This window comes from Biomphalaria glabrata, chromosome 8, assembly GCF_947242115.1.
Source record: "Biomphalaria glabrata chromosome 8, xgBioGlab47.1, whole genome shotgun sequence".
Classification (NCBI taxonomy): domain Eukaryota; kingdom Metazoa; phylum Mollusca; class Gastropoda; family Planorbidae; genus Biomphalaria; species Biomphalaria glabrata.
Genome location: NC_074718.1, coordinates 39,942,030 through 39,957,525, shown reverse-complemented (window position 1 = coordinate 39,957,525; position 15,496 = coordinate 39,942,030). Strand labels below are relative to the sequence as shown.

Genomic DNA, 15,496 nt, shown 5'->3' with positions numbered 1-15,496 from the left:
AAATATTAATGTGTAGTTTTTCTTTTTTTTTCCTCCCCCTCTCTCTCTACCTCTCTCCCCCCCCCTCACTCTCTCTCTCTTTCTCTCTCGTTGTCTGTTATTGTCCTAAAGACCGATGTTACCTTTAAGGCAATGGAAGGTGCCACCTAATCATTGGTGTCTGTTTCACTATTTGCGAATATCTAGATTACAATTCCTTCCCTTTATTCGTCTGCCACTAGTTGTGTGTTAATGTTCTATGGTTTCGGACCACAAAGATAAAGTTGCACTTGTCATTCCAAATGCTAGGGCTAATTCGCACAAGTGCTCCTTCTTCTCTAGTGCCATTTGAAAATGGAATGGGTTGCTTGAATTAATCAGGAAAACCAACGACTTTGCAGAGTTTAAGTCACTGATTTACATGTATAACTACATTCACACATGAAATGTCTAGCACGTAACCTTCTCTTTTGAAGTAACTTCTGTAATTTATAAGATAATCTCTCTCTCTCTCTCTCTCTCTCTCTCTCTCTCTCTCTGTATTTCTCCATCTGTCTTTCTCTCTAAAATATACAAAATAAATTGGGTAACGCAAGACTGTTTTGTAGCCCAGACTCCTCTCTCTAGCTCTACGCAGACAACAGACAGACATAAAGAGAGAATACAGAGACAGAGACAATAGAGAGAATGATATACGGATAGTAAAAGATCGTTCCTTCTTTCTCTCTCTATCTCTCTCGTTACCTTTTCTCGTATCAGCTATTTTCCCGAAGCTCTTTCTTTCTCTGCTCTCTCTCTCTCTCCAGTCTCAACCACTGTGTGGTATTTTTACCTCGGCTACTGTCTTTCCCAGTTATCATTTTAGTGCACATCAAGGTGAAACTCTCTAGTGATTGGTTAAACGAAAGAGAGGGAGAGAGAGAGTAGAGAGATGAAGAAAGTGTGTGAAAGAGAGAGAGATAGGAGAGAGAGAAAGGCCAGAGCCAGGTTGAACAATAACACTACAATCGCTCAGTTCAATCAGAAACTTCGCCCAGTCAACAGTAGATCAGGATCTTGCTGTGGGGCATTGCGTGTTATGTTCGTAAAACAAGGCCAGTCTTTAATACTGAATGCGTTTTGTTTACCTGTACTTTCTCTCATTCCCACGTAGCAAGTGTTACACTTCACGTTTGGACTAATGGATTATTATAACATATTCTTGTGTTGGAAACATTTGTTCCATTTGTAGTATTTGGAGCAATTCTAACAACACATTGGATTATTTGATATTTATATCATTCATTTCAGTGTAGGCCTTATAATGTAACTATCCTGAATATAGTTACATGAATAATATTGCAGGTGAATACTATTATTTTTTAAACTATCATTTGATGAAGTTTAGATTTAATTTACTTAATATTGTATTCTTGCTAATGGTTGTCCTGTTTTCTGTCTGTTATTCGTCAAGCCCAGGTCCAGTATAAATTTAATGTGCTACTCCTAATATCCCTACTAGACTTCTATTATAAGTAAAGCCTATTTATAAACAGTCCGCTAGATGGCAGTGAAAGCATCAATTATTGGATAAGCCCAATGCCTTTTGTGTTTATATGATAATCAGAATGAATGATCCTCACTTAAAATTACTCCACCTCTCTTCGCCGACACACACACCCCCCACATCCATACCCACACACAAAAAATATCTACACCTTACGATCTTAAGATCGTCTCATATTGTATCAATCATTATCTCTTGCTTTGTACTAGATTATGACCTTTATTTTTGTCGTGACAGGGAGGATATAAATTATGTAGATTATGTATATAGCTTATGCATTCTGTAAATAAAACTAAAGGGATATAATCACAATGCGAGCCATCCATTTTCTTGGGGTGCCCGAGTGTCTGCCCTTGGCATTATCGTGTTATTGCAGAGCTCGGAGATGTCTTAGAGACCTACAAGACACATTTGTTAGAAAAAAAATTGAAAGAGTTTTGCCTTGAATTATGATCTTTCTAACGACTGTCCAATCTGAAACAGACAAAGAACAAAAAACGAGTGACAATGAACATTTGTATTTAACCCTTCCCCGACCCCCAGCACCATCGACAGTTCCTTCCCCCACCACCAGCACCATCGACAGACCCTTCCCCCACCCCCCAGGGCAAGTTGCACACTTAATTAATGACAGCTAACCTTCTGAACAAAATGAATTTAAACTAGCATTAAAGGAATCAAATGTAAGAACTGTGTGTAGTAGCAGACATACAATACTTCACCCAGCCTTAAACTGGCTTCGAAATTAAAGCAGTATCAACTATCATATAACCAGCTGGCCAGGACTATGTTGATCTGTCTCACCTATTCTCTTAATGTCCCCATGTCACCAGTAACTCCCAATTGAACTCAGACAAACAGCATGCTTCAGTGCACTCCTGAAACTTATACTGACCTGCCAGTTCAAAGCTTATCAATTTAGTTATTGCCTTTTTTTTTTGGTCATGTCCCCCTAGCGCTTGGAGCCTACATTCTGTTTCTTAACAGCGGTTTGTAAATCGATGTATTATTGTTACTATTATGATTGCATCATTATGATTGTATTATTATTATCATCATTAACTTTTTATCCAATGGAAGGCCCTGCAATCACTTGACATTGTCTTCTCATCGTTTCTTTTATTTGCCTTTTGTTGTTGTTGTTGTTTTTTGTCCTGGTTTGTTCCTTGCAGGATGTCCGGAACATTGTGACTTATGGCAGACAACAGATGATCAGAAGTTAAGTTCCTTCTCCCCCCCCCCTCTCTCCAGCTCGCGTTCCATCTCTATCTTTTTTTTTTCCTGTGCGGTGTTAATGTCCCCCGACGTTTGCCCTGATTAACATTTTCATTAAGTAGTGCACACAGAACGTTTGCTGTGGGTGTAGCCAGGTCATGCTGCAATGTATTTTAGAGGGAAACATTTATTACATGTGTCTGGACTGAGCTAATAGATATCTCTCTGTCTCATTCTCTCTTTCTGTTTGTCTCTGTGTGTCTCATTCTCTCTTTCTGTTTGCCTCTGTGTGTCTCATTCTCTCTTTCTGTTTGTCTCTGTGTGTCTCATTCTCTCTTTCTGTTTGCCTCTGTGTATCTCATTCTCTCTTTCTGTTTGTAACTGTGTGTCTCATTCTCACTTTCTGTTTGTCTCTGTGTGTCTCATTTTCTCTTTCTATTTGTCTCTGTGTGTCTCATTTTCTCTTTCTGTTTGTCTCTGTCTGTCTCATTTGCTCTTTCTTATTTGTCTCTATGTGTCTCATTTTCTCTTTCTGTTTGTCTCTGTGGGTCTCATTTTCTCTTTCTGTTTGTCTCTGTGTGTCTCATTCTCTCTTTCTCTTTGTCTCTGTGTGTCTCATTCTCTCTTTCTGTTTGTCTCTGTGTGTCTCATTTTCTCTTTCTGTTTGTCTCTGTGTCTCATTCTCTCTTTCTGTTTGTCTCTGTGTCTCATTCTCTCTTTCTGTTTGTCTCTGTGTGTCTCATTCTCTCTTTCTGTTTGTCTCTGTGTGTCTCATTCTCTCTTTCTATTTGTCTCTGTGTGTCTCATTCTCTCTTTCTGTTTGTCTCTGTGTGTCTCATTTTCTCTTTCTATTTGTCTCTGTGTGTCTCATTTTCTCTTTCTGTTTGTTTCTGTGTGTCTCATTTGCTCTTTCTTATTTGTCTCTGTGTGTCTCATTTTCTCTTTCTATTTGTCTCTGTGTGTCTCATTTTCTCTTTCTGTTCGTCTCTGTGTGTCTCATTCTCTCTTTCTGTTTGTCTCTGTGTGTCTCATTTTCTCTTTCTCTTTGTCTCTGTGTGTCTCATTCTCTCTTTCTGTTTGTCTCTGTGTGTCTCATTTTCTCTTTCTCTTTGTCTCTGTGTGTCTCATTCTCTCTTTCTGTTTGTCTCTGTGTGTCTCATTTTCTCTTTCTATTTGTCTCTGTGTGTCTCATTCTCTCTTTCTGTTTGTTTCTGTGTGTCTCATTCTCTCTTTCTGTTTGTTTCTGTGTGTCTCATTCTCTCTTTCTGTTTGTCTCTGTCTGTCTCATTTTCTCTGTTTCTCATTGTCTTTCTCATTATCTTACTTTCCTCCCGTATCAACCAATAGAAGCAAGGCTCCAATAAAACGTTTTTGTTCAATACAATAAATAAACAAATCTCGGGGGGGGGGGGGGTCCCTGTCTGTTTCCTTCGCCTTATCTCCCTTGCCACACTGTAAGCATTCATGGTTCTACGACTTCTGGTCATCTCATTCAAAATCCACTTATGGCGTGTATTAAAATGTATGTTTCGTTTCAAGGTCTTAAAAGAAACAATTACTTTCTTTCGGTTCACTGCAAGCTCTCCTAAATCGAATTTTTATTTTTCTCTCTTGTAAAAATCGTAATAAACTCAAGTGACAGACACTCTCTCCACAAGCATGCTATATTCTTTTTTTTTTAAATATCTGCAAATATACATAAAATTTCCCTCACAGTTTGCACATAAAGAACTTTTATTTTTTGTTTCTCTTTATAGTTCAGTTTCTCATGAACATTTTAAAGTGAAACTTTCAATGGAAATTTTTGTTACTTGTTTTTTTTTCTCTCTCCTTTGTACTGGTTCGCTTCAAAGAAAAATATAAAACCAGTGATACAAATATTTTCTATGGTTTTAAAAAAAGTTTTAAAAAGTTGGCAATCTGTTCATTGTAATAGGCTGCAAAATGTAGGAAACTAGATTCCAACAAAACTGACTGGGGTTCGAGTCACGCTACAAGATTGTCCACGAAAAATTGAGTCTAATTCTAGTAAGAGACCGAGTGACAAGAGAATACTTTCTAGCTAGAAATCAGAAAACATTTCTTTACCGCAAGGCGTGACCTTATGGCGACCCAGTAACTAAAGGAAATGGTTCCTACAGACCAGTGATTCCCAAAGTGGTCTATATAGACCACCCAGGGGTCTACGAAGACTTCCAAGGGGTCTACGAGCCAAAAAAGTTTGGGAACCACTGCTACAGACTATGCCGGCTTGTGACGATGTTGCCGTCTAAGAAAAAAACTTCAAGGGTGAGTAATGACCTTGAAGACCATCGTATTGTGGTCTCCAATGTCACTAGGTTAATGGTTGCAGTAAGAAAAATGCTACCAGAAATAACTAAAAGACGAGACACCATTCACAGTTTGACCTATAGTAGTAACAGTTATTTTAACGATCCTAAAAGACTACCTGAACCCGTTAAAACCACGTGTTACATCAGATCTGAACATTAGGGATGAAACAAAACGATTTTAAGACTTATCCCACTTTCGGTCAGAGTGTTACAAGGTCATCTGTCGGGTCACTGAGAAGCACATAGGAGTCTAATTCATAAAGCGCTGGTTAAGTGTGTGTGTTTCGCGTGTGAATGTTGTTCGTATTTGCATCTAAATTCTTATTGTCATAGAAGTTATCCTTAGGTAGACAATTGTAGTCAAACTGAATTACTATTTGTTGGACAAATAAAATTAAAAAATAAGTCTTTAACAGAAAGTCGAATACAGATAACACAAAACAAAAACATTTTGTTCGCAACCTTCTTGTTTGTTCGATGTTTCTTCCTTCAGCCAAAGCAACCTGAGAACCTTCGACACAATCGACCATGGGGTTTATATTTCTTAAGTCTTCTCTCGATGTCATACTTACAACACCTATTATGACCTGTCTGGGGGGAGTCTAACGAGATGTTGAGAAGTCATTTCAAACGTGGCAGGGGGGCCACAATGGGAAGGGGCGTACCCGACCCACCCATCTAATTCCATTCGCTCTGTTGGAGATGCAGGTGACAACTAAGCCTGACACGCCTCTGACACGGTGGCATAAAGGCTGTATGTACATGGGTACTGCTATTATAACATATCCGTCCAACAATCCACCTGAATCATGTTTGCTAAGTCATTTGAACCGGGGTGAAAAAAATGGTGAACCGGGCTTTTAAATCCACTTGATACCTTTTTTTTCAGTGTAAATAATTGCTGTCTACGATTTGGAATGACATATCCTGCAATTCCTGTGTTGAGTTAGGTCAGAGAGTAAGCGAGAAGAAGAGGATTATAGCAAGCTTTTTTGGAGATTGAAATAATATTATCCTTTGTTTAAATATAATGTTTCATATGATAGAGAGAACTGCGTAGGATAGATAAATGTTTCAAAAAACATTGAGATCTATCTATTTAGCTAGTTAATGCGTGAAACTAATAATAATATTCACGGATGTCTAACATCATTTTATATTGTAAAAAGTGTCAAATAAATTTGTTTTTCCTGGCATGGTATAAAGTTTAGAAGGTAACCTTTGTAACTTGTACGGCAAATGTATTCAATTCTTATTAAACGAGTCAAAATAGTTTTCATTTTCTCTGTCTTCTTCCTCGTTCTCATTATTATGTTGGCGCGTTCAGATGACTAGACCAATACATGAAATGAACTGCTGAGTGGTTTCTAAATCAGGGAGCTCTCCATATAGTTTTCTTTCTATTGGAGTGTTTTGGGGCCAGTGACGTGTACGGTCCTCTTGGTAAAGAAAGCAGTTTTAAAGGATGTGGTCAGCTTTCTGTGTGACGCTCCACATGGGCAGATTTCGCTAGTTCCAATTTTCAGCTTTCAGAACATATGTTGTCTCTGAATGCTAGGGCGTACCCATGTACCTGAGAGGTTCAAGATCGAATCTCAGTGAATACTGTGACTTTGACCTTAAAACGCCTTCGCCCCAGATCATTCAGTTTCCTGGTGTATTTGAGATTTACGGGACAAAGTTAAAAAGACTGGCCTTGTGCTGGTCACATGACACCCTCGTTAACAGTTGGCTACACACTCTAAAGTGACAGTTATTTGATCTGCCCCATAAGCTGACAAATACCAACGAATGTATTTCTCACGTATTAAACATAATAGTCTAAATGTCAGTTGAACTGATCCACATTTCAAGTACGTCATTTCTAGGCCATTGAATGCGGTTATTTACCATTTACTTTTCTTGATAATATAAGTATTGACATTTGATTGCATGCCACTAAATTACGTTTACTAAACAATAAATATTTTTTTTTGTAATAAGCCACGAGAAATATCCATAGTCTTTTCGGAAGTTAAAAAATCTAAATATATTTGCTTGAAGAATGTTGGTTTAAGACTTTTGTCTACACTGGTATTCGTGGCATTAATAATGACTTAAGACTGCTCATTGCAGTTGAACTGAAAGCTGTTTCTGTGACATAAATATAGCATGAAGGTTCCATCTGCTTTGCACTAACATGGAGCCTGTTTCAAATTGAAGAGACGCTTGGTTATTTGACATAATAGTCATTGCACAGAGTCTGCATAAGTCTCATCTGATAACTATTATGTTGCAAATTTGTTTCTAATCATCGCCATACTCAGCCATACTGCCTGGCCATACACACAAGACATGCTAGATAATTGTACGTTTGATAACGTTTTTGGGGGATGTAATATCTGAAAGAAAGGCTTTTGAGTTGCTCTAACCTAGAAACTTAAATACCTTTCATTGTGGTCATCATTTCAGTATGATGTTGTGCAGCCAACACACAGACTAGAGTCACTAGACTCTTTTTAAGTTACTTTTCACACCAGCTGACACTAAAATACAATCCCTTTTTTTTTTCGAATCAGAAATGTCTTCGAATTTGATTAAAAATTCATGTCTCCAGTTACCCGAGATCCGGACTTTAAACTCGTTAAACCACACGTAACCAAGGAAACACGTGACTTTATGTGATTCGTACAGAGTTCCACGTTGAAAAAAAATTTAGAGTTGTTTTTGTTGTTGTTTGTTTGCTTGATGAATCGCTCGCTAATTACAAAAGATTAGTGATGACAATGTCATGTGTCCTTTCATTTGTGTCATCCAAGGTGCTGTTTCACGAATGACAGCTATCAGAATGACATCTACCGCGGCCAGGTTTTGGGGCTCTAACATCAATCTTCTCAGCTGCGCCATTTGTGACCACAGATACAAGGACCCAAAGGCGAGTATTTCCTTCGAGCGTAACACACCCAAACACACACCCAAACATACACCCAAACACACACCCAAACACACACTCGCATGTAAGAATTGCGCACAATAATAGACAGCACTGACCATATCCAACATTTGCAAACATTAACTTTAATGAATGTGTCTGGTCTTCAGGTTCTACCGTGCCTGCATTCCTTTTGTGAGCAGTGTCTTAGTAATGTCATTCCTTCTGAATCTCTGTCTGTCACGTGTCCAGTTTGTCGTCAGCAGTCCATCTTGCCCCTGGACGGGGTGGCAGCACTACAAAATAACAACTTTCTTTTAAATCTACTCAAGGTCATCACATCACCGGAAGTGTGCACCAGCTGCGGTAAGTTTCTCATGGAGATCTACTCCGAATTTTTTATTGGCATTAGCGAAATCGGGTATTGTCTTTGTTTTTCCTTTAAAAATGTATACAATTAAAAGGGTGTATATGTTGATATTAACTAGGACTATAATGAACAGCAACATCCATAGACATTTAAAAGGGGACATTATATCTCAAGTTATTTTCCTGACACCAAAATCTTGGATAAATGTACATCTAATACAATCCTTGCAAACCATCTTTTAAAATAATAGGACTGCGTCTCTTTCTTTACCTCACAGGGGCGTAGCTAGGAATTTGCCATCATTTGGGGTCCCGGGAGGGCTTGACATCTTTGGGGGCCCATGCATTTTGCGTAATATTTAATATTTAATGTAAAAAAAACCCACTCATTTAAGTGACCCCCTCAAGTGTGGGGGAGGGGGGGTCAAAATCCCCCCTCCTCACCCCACCCTAGCTACGATACTGCTACCTCACATATTTTGTTGATGTAGGAGAAAGTGAACCAAAACCAGAAAAAAAAATGTAGATAAAAAATGTTAATTTCTTGGGACGTTGAATGTGAAATATTGGATGGGTGGTAGACCCACATAACCGCATACATTTAACACCGCCTCTGGTTATACCAATCCTTTGGAATAGATTTCATTAGCGGGGAAAAGATTTCAAGGTTAGGAGCAGACGTGAATCGGGAAATCATGAATAGTCGACTTTATTTTTTTTTTATGTGGCTGTGAAGAAACTATACGGAAAAAATCTCAGTAACTGTGAACTAATTATACAAACTTTGTTATATTAATTTAAAAAGGTAGACTTGACTACATCCCAAGAAATAAGTAACATTTTCTATCTTCATTACAAAGCGTATATAAACTCACTCTCGTCTTTTATTTAACAACAGTAGCGATTGTACTTTCTAAAACAACACAGCAAATAATTTTTAAGGTACTGAATAACAGAAACAGATTTAGCACAAGTTGCATGTGTTTAATGTCTATGTTCAGTAATTAAAACAAACAAACAAACGAGATCTAATTTTTGTTATCTTTCTTATGATTAACACAAAAAAAAGGGGGGGGGGGAGATGAGTTTTGGAAGGGACGCAAGCATGGGCACATTGAAGTGGTCTTAGAATTATCTCTAAACCTGTAGCAGACCACTCGACTCATGAGTATCAGACTTTTGGAGAGTTCCTTATCAGTCACGTGATATGTTCAGCCCGCCCTGCCGTTTATATACACGTAGAGGCCCACCTTAATTACTTACATAGATCTCTCATTTACAGAAATGTCTTTACTGAGTAGTCTTACTGCTCCCTATTCTGCTGGCAATGTTTAACCAGTAAGTTGTGTTGCTTGTGTATATTATATGCTCTTCGGTTTGTCGATAAACAGCCCTGAGTGAGACACCCGAGTTCCAGTCTTGCTCTGACTCTGAGCCATGATCCGCCATCCCAGCCATGCCGTCCTGTTTTCGTGTCAGTAATGTGGTTTTAAAATCTTCTTGCTATTGGGCTATTTTATGCTTATCCATTCATTAATCCTACTTAATGAAGAGATTAAGCAAATCTATAGATCTATTAAAAATATCTAGGCTGAATTAAAAATTAAGGTCAGACTTAATTTCCATTACAAAGGGAAGCAATAATGATAACTTTGAAAAAATGTAATATTTTAAAATTTATAATAATTTATATTGTTATTTATATACTAGCTAGATCTATAACCTAAATATATAATCTATTGCAACATTTTTAATCAAAAATTTCTAGTTAATACAGGACCTACATAGATCTATATTTTAAAATAAATAGCAAGAATTTTTTTGCATTGATTTATAAAACATTCGTATAATCTGTATTTTATTGTAGGCTACATACAAGTATAGACATGATTAAAAGACTGATCGTATAATGATTTTATTGAACTAATTACAGATACTGAGGACCTATATGTCTAGCTCTATTACTGGCCTACACAAGTTAGGCCTTTTTAGACTCTGAGATATTAATGGCACTTTGTAATATTGTAACACAGGTCAGTTGGCATCCATCCCTACTTCCAAGTGTTTGGATTGTCAAGAAATTTTATGCGCTAACTGCAGCATCAAACATACCAACATGGACAACACTAATAATAATATTGGCGGCTCTGATCACCATAGAGACACAACAAACAAAATGGAGGACGCTCCTCAGGAGAAAAAGGAAGTCCCAGGACAGCATCATCTTGTTTTGTTAGCTGAAGCACCAACCTGTAAATCGAACTCTTTGACCAATGGCGGTTCTAAAGAAGTGGAGTTAGGGGCCATAGTCTGCCCCAGCCATGCAGGGAGTCCTCTCAAGTATTATTGTTCACTCTGTGATACAGCTGTCTGTGAAACATGCACTCAGGTAGATGAAGATCTATAAATAATACTATTAATATAGATGATTTGTAGAGTTGTTTTGTCTAAATGATTAATAAGGTTAAATTTCTACTTAATAATCTATAACTATAATCTATGTCAATATCTATAGATAAAAGAGACTTTATTATCATATGCCCCTACAGGGTCCACTATATATATAGTCGGTATATTGAGTCTACTAATACTATTATATGCTGTGTGTAGTATATAAGTATAGACATGGAATATCATATCTTATAGATTACAGACATTACTTCAAAAAAGAAGATAATAACATCATACACATTTGATGTCAATCTAGTCATGCATGTTATATGTACATGCTAAACAGTGACTTAAACTCTGCTTAGTTGTTGTGCTAAGTTGTTGGTTTTCCTTCCTTCCTGGCTGACTCAAGCAACCTATTCCTATTCCATTCTCTATTGGTAATAGGGAAGAAGGAGCACTTGTACTAATTTGTCCTACCATATAGAATATGATATAGCTTATGATATAGAATAGAATCTTGTATAAATTTAGATTGATTCATTCTTTATGTATACTATTTGATTTATCTATATCTTTATTTATTTGTCATAACTATAGGCTACAGTTATATTTAAAATAGTTCATTTTGATATAAATGACATTCAATCAGACATATTAAATCTTGAAAAGAAATTAGTCTATTTTTTTGAAAGATCTATGTTAATTTTTGATGTTCCATCTTCAATGAGTTTCACTGTTAAATTACAAATTTAGATCTTTAAATGTAGATCTAGATTCATATTGCATTAATACAATTACAGCAAACTTTAATTGATTTGATGTATTTTAAAAAGTAAAAAGAATATTTAATTGATTTATTTTAAAGTAAAAAGTAACTTTTAATTGATTTATTTGGAAGTAAAAAGGAACACTCTACTGACTTGCATTCTTGCTGTGATCTGTGCAGGTAGAACATATAGGTCACATGACCGTCATCTTATCAGAGGCAGTGACAGAACACAAAACTTCCCTCGCCTCTCTTGTGTCCAGAGTCAGACAGATGACACCAGAGGTTCAGCATGCGATAGAAGAAGTGGACGCTGTACAGGAAGTTTTGTGTCGCAATAAACTAGCTGCTGAACATAGGGTCAGTTATCAGTTGGTTTGCCCTGCATAGAGATGTATTGTTTACTAAAGTCAAGTTCCCCTTTCAGACTCTGTGATCTATAGGGCAGATGATATAGGTCATCTGTTTCTGTGGTCCACTGTTAACAAGAATGTCATCTTGCCAGCACAATTAAAGTCAAGTACCCATAAAGCTGGGTGGCCTGAGGCGCCCGAAGATCCCGAAATTAAAAAACCAGTCTTCACCAGGATTAGAACCCAGGACATTCCTTTCAGAATCCAAGTGCTTTATCACTAAGCCACCACGCCTCCTAGATGTATTGTTTAGAAGTTTAAAATCATTTTTAAGTAATATAAAGTCAAGTTCAATGTGACATTACCTTTTAGATCAAAACAATAATTACGGTATTCAGCTAATAAAGATGATCTAGATTAGTAAATTTCTTATTTAGACATTTTAGATAATAGAATGAGCCTTTAGCCTCTTTTACTGTTTTAACTATTGTATTTGTTACATTATAAAGATAGATTTTAAGTACTTTACATTATCACTCAATATAATGGAATCTACATTCTTTAAAAATATATTTTTGATGTTATTATATAAGTAAAATGATACATCCTTGTTAAATTTTTTAATTATGTTTCAGATAACTGATTTATTTAATGAAATGACCTCATTACTAGAGGCTAGGAAAAAATCTGCCATAGAGGAATTGAGCCGAGTGTCAGCCATAAAGGAGAAAGTGTTAGAGGAACAGAAGAGGTCGCTGAAAAAACATCTAACCTGCATTAGTAGCTGCTGTGATCTAACGGAAGACTCACTGCTTCATGGGAATGACACTGATGTTGTAATGGTAAAGAAAGAAATGGCAGGCAAGGTTAGATCATTTGTCTATGTCTACGTCTATGTCTGTTCCAATTATTTTTAAAACAAATCTTTTTACTGTTGTTATGGTGGCATCATTTATTTATTTTTAATAGGGGGGGATAACTGTGACATTGTTTACTAATTGTTTTTGAAAGTATTGCTCAAGCAAGATGTGGTGGCCCAATTAGTATTGAGCTGGCCTATAAGTATTAACTTTTTACTTTTTGTTACAGTATCTTTTAAAGTAGGTCTGTACGTAAGTAATCAAAATTACCTTAGCATATTATGTATTGTTTGTGTTTTTTTCTAATGTTTCATAGTAGTCCTACTTTATGATTCTGATACATGGAAAGACAGAATTTTCCAATAACATGAAAAAAAGTACAGACCTTCATGTTTAATAAATATCTTCAAAATGCAGTGATGTAGAAAGCATCAAAACCTGGGCAATGTGTTGACAAATATAGAGGTGCCATGCTTTGAAACAAATAGGCCCAAGATTGTAATCCCCAGGACACAAGATGCAGAGAAAGAACATGTCAACACACTGTACTAGATTAAGTTGAGAGGGCAGGACAGACAATTAAAAGACTAGCAAGAGACTGCGGAGAGCGACATATTTTTATTGTGGCCCTATGTTCCATGAGGATCACTAACAATGGATGATAATGAAAGAGTCATGGAGTTATCTTGCTGTCTTATGATAAAAAAAAAAATTAGTCGAAGTATTAAGCTAAACATGTCAAGGTAACCTAGCTACTCTTAACAAGAACTTTTTTTTTTGCTTTGCAGCTAAATGACCTTCTAGCCTGCGGAATTAGCCTACAACCTGAGACCAATCCACTAATTGTATTTGATGACAAAGACTTTGAAGGATTAAGGGAGACTATCACTGGCATAGGCTGCGTTTGCAACAATGCTGCTGTTCCACATCAGACTACAGTGGGCGGGGAGGCTTTCAGCAACTGTATTGTGGGGAAGGCATCCACAGTGACAGTCACCACAAGGGACAGAAATGGTGATCTGGTTAAAACTGGATTTGCTCCCATTACTGCTTCATTGTCAACAGGTTATTTCTCTTTCATCATTTGCCAGCTCAGAAATTTAAGATTATTTCTTTATTTAATTGTTTATATTTGTCGATTGATTGATCTAACTTATATAATCTAAAGAGAAATGTGCAAAATCTTTTTTTGTGTGTTTCCAGATTCCCACTCTTTTATACTCACCAATTTACTTATATTACAAATGTTGCCTGATAATGTGGTATGCTCTCTAAAATGTTGTCTGTATGGTCCCAGATTTGAACCCTGCCCAACCCCGCAATACAGCACTGTCCTGCAGGAGGTTTGGGCTACGATGCAATAATCTTCAATTGTGAAAGAACATCAGAAACATTTAAAACATCCATCCATCCATCCGAGTGGCGCTACTGCCCATGAAGGGCTCTGGCCTGCTTCAATACATCCCTCCATTCAGATCTCTCCTTGGCCTTTTGTCTCCATGCCCAATCCCCAAGCTGTTGTAGATCTGTCTTCACATCATCAATCTATCGCATTAGGGGTCTGCATTTGGGTCGCCTGCCTTTGGATTTTGCCTGTATACAATTTTCGGTCCTCTGTTCTATGACATTCTTTCAAGGTTACCTGCCCAGCGTAGTTTTTTCTTTTAAAACAAACAAGCATTATTAAATAAATAATGTGCTTAAGAAAAATTTTAGACCTTCTTGACTATCATCTCATTGGTCCCAGGTTCAAACCCAGCCCACCATGTGGTCCTGCAGCAGGTTAGGGCTAGGATGTTATGATCTTAAAGTCTGAAGAAACATTTAAAAAGTATAAAACAACAAAAATCATTTTATTTTCAAAATAGATTTTGTTGCACTCTTCATATTAAAATTATTTTCAGGTTAAAACTGCACAGAGGTAATATTGGTGATTAACTAGTTTAGCAGCATATTTTGAACATTTAATCTTTCCAATAAAATCATTGTTGGGAAATTTGATTTACGTTTCCTATAGTTAACTTATCTCATATATATCTCTCTATATATATATAATTTAAATTATGCTTGGCTGTTGTTGTGCTTGATTTTGATTTTTAGCCATGAATCTTTTAAAATGTATAATTTTAAACTATAACTTTTTAATATATCTTTGTAATAAGAAATCTGAATGCTACCATTTTGTGATACATATACTGGAATATTTGGGGTAAGATGTCCCCCACTGTAATCAGAAAAGTACTGGCAACTTTTAATGAAAACTAAATGTTCAAGTAAAGAAAAGAAATCACCCTATATATATATATATATATATATATATATATATATATATATATATATATATATATATATATACATATTAAACCTCTCCACTACAGCAAAGTTTAATATATAAACCTCTCCACTATTTCATTTAAATGGGTTTAGAAGACATAAAGTTGAGTTATTATATTATTAAGTTTTAGAGAGTTTAGATTTTAGGTAACTGTGTCATATTAGTTACACTAAAAAATGAACAATATTTTTTAATATGTTTTGTTTTGTTATTTATTATATTACCTTTTGTTACTGCTTTAGTTTCATTTCAAATACATGCTCTAATAAATAAAATAGTTGTTTTTATTATTATTCCTTACTTAGAAAACTTCCTTAATCATGAAGCTATTTTGTAATATCTATCCATTCATATTGAAAACAAAAATAAATAGAAACAAATTTGTCTGAAACTACTAAAATTCTCTCAACTATCTCAAAATTTATGGGGAAAAAA

The 15,496-nt window shown here is 36.2% G+C and overlaps 1 protein-coding gene across 7 annotated transcripts in view; it reads left to right on the top strand.

Annotated features, from left to right (window-relative positions):
- Window positions 1-15,496, top strand: part of LOC106075931 (tripartite motif-containing protein 2-like) — a 39,993-nt gene that overhangs the window by 16,004 nt on the left and 8,493 nt on the right. For 5 of the 7 annotated variants that reach the window (XM_013236818.2, XM_056039561.1, XM_056039563.1 and 2 more), the window contains 6 exons: window positions 7,872-7,987; window positions 8,155-8,350; window positions 10,387-10,742; window positions 11,694-11,873; window positions 12,502-12,732; window positions 13,515-13,791. In XM_013236818.2, the coding sequence (XP_013092272.2) occupies window positions 7,886-7,987; window positions 8,155-8,350; window positions 10,387-10,742; window positions 11,694-11,873; window positions 12,502-12,732; window positions 13,515-13,791 (1,342 nt within the window). In that variant the 5' untranslated portion in view covers window positions 7,872-7,885. Of the gene's footprint in view, window positions 1-895; window positions 1,324-7,871; window positions 7,988-8,154; window positions 8,351-9,596; window positions 9,692-10,386; window positions 10,743-11,693; window positions 11,874-12,501; window positions 12,733-13,514; window positions 13,792-15,496 lie in introns of those variants that run through there. The other 2 variants (XM_013236811.2, XM_013236840.2) reach the window with 2 other exon arrangements.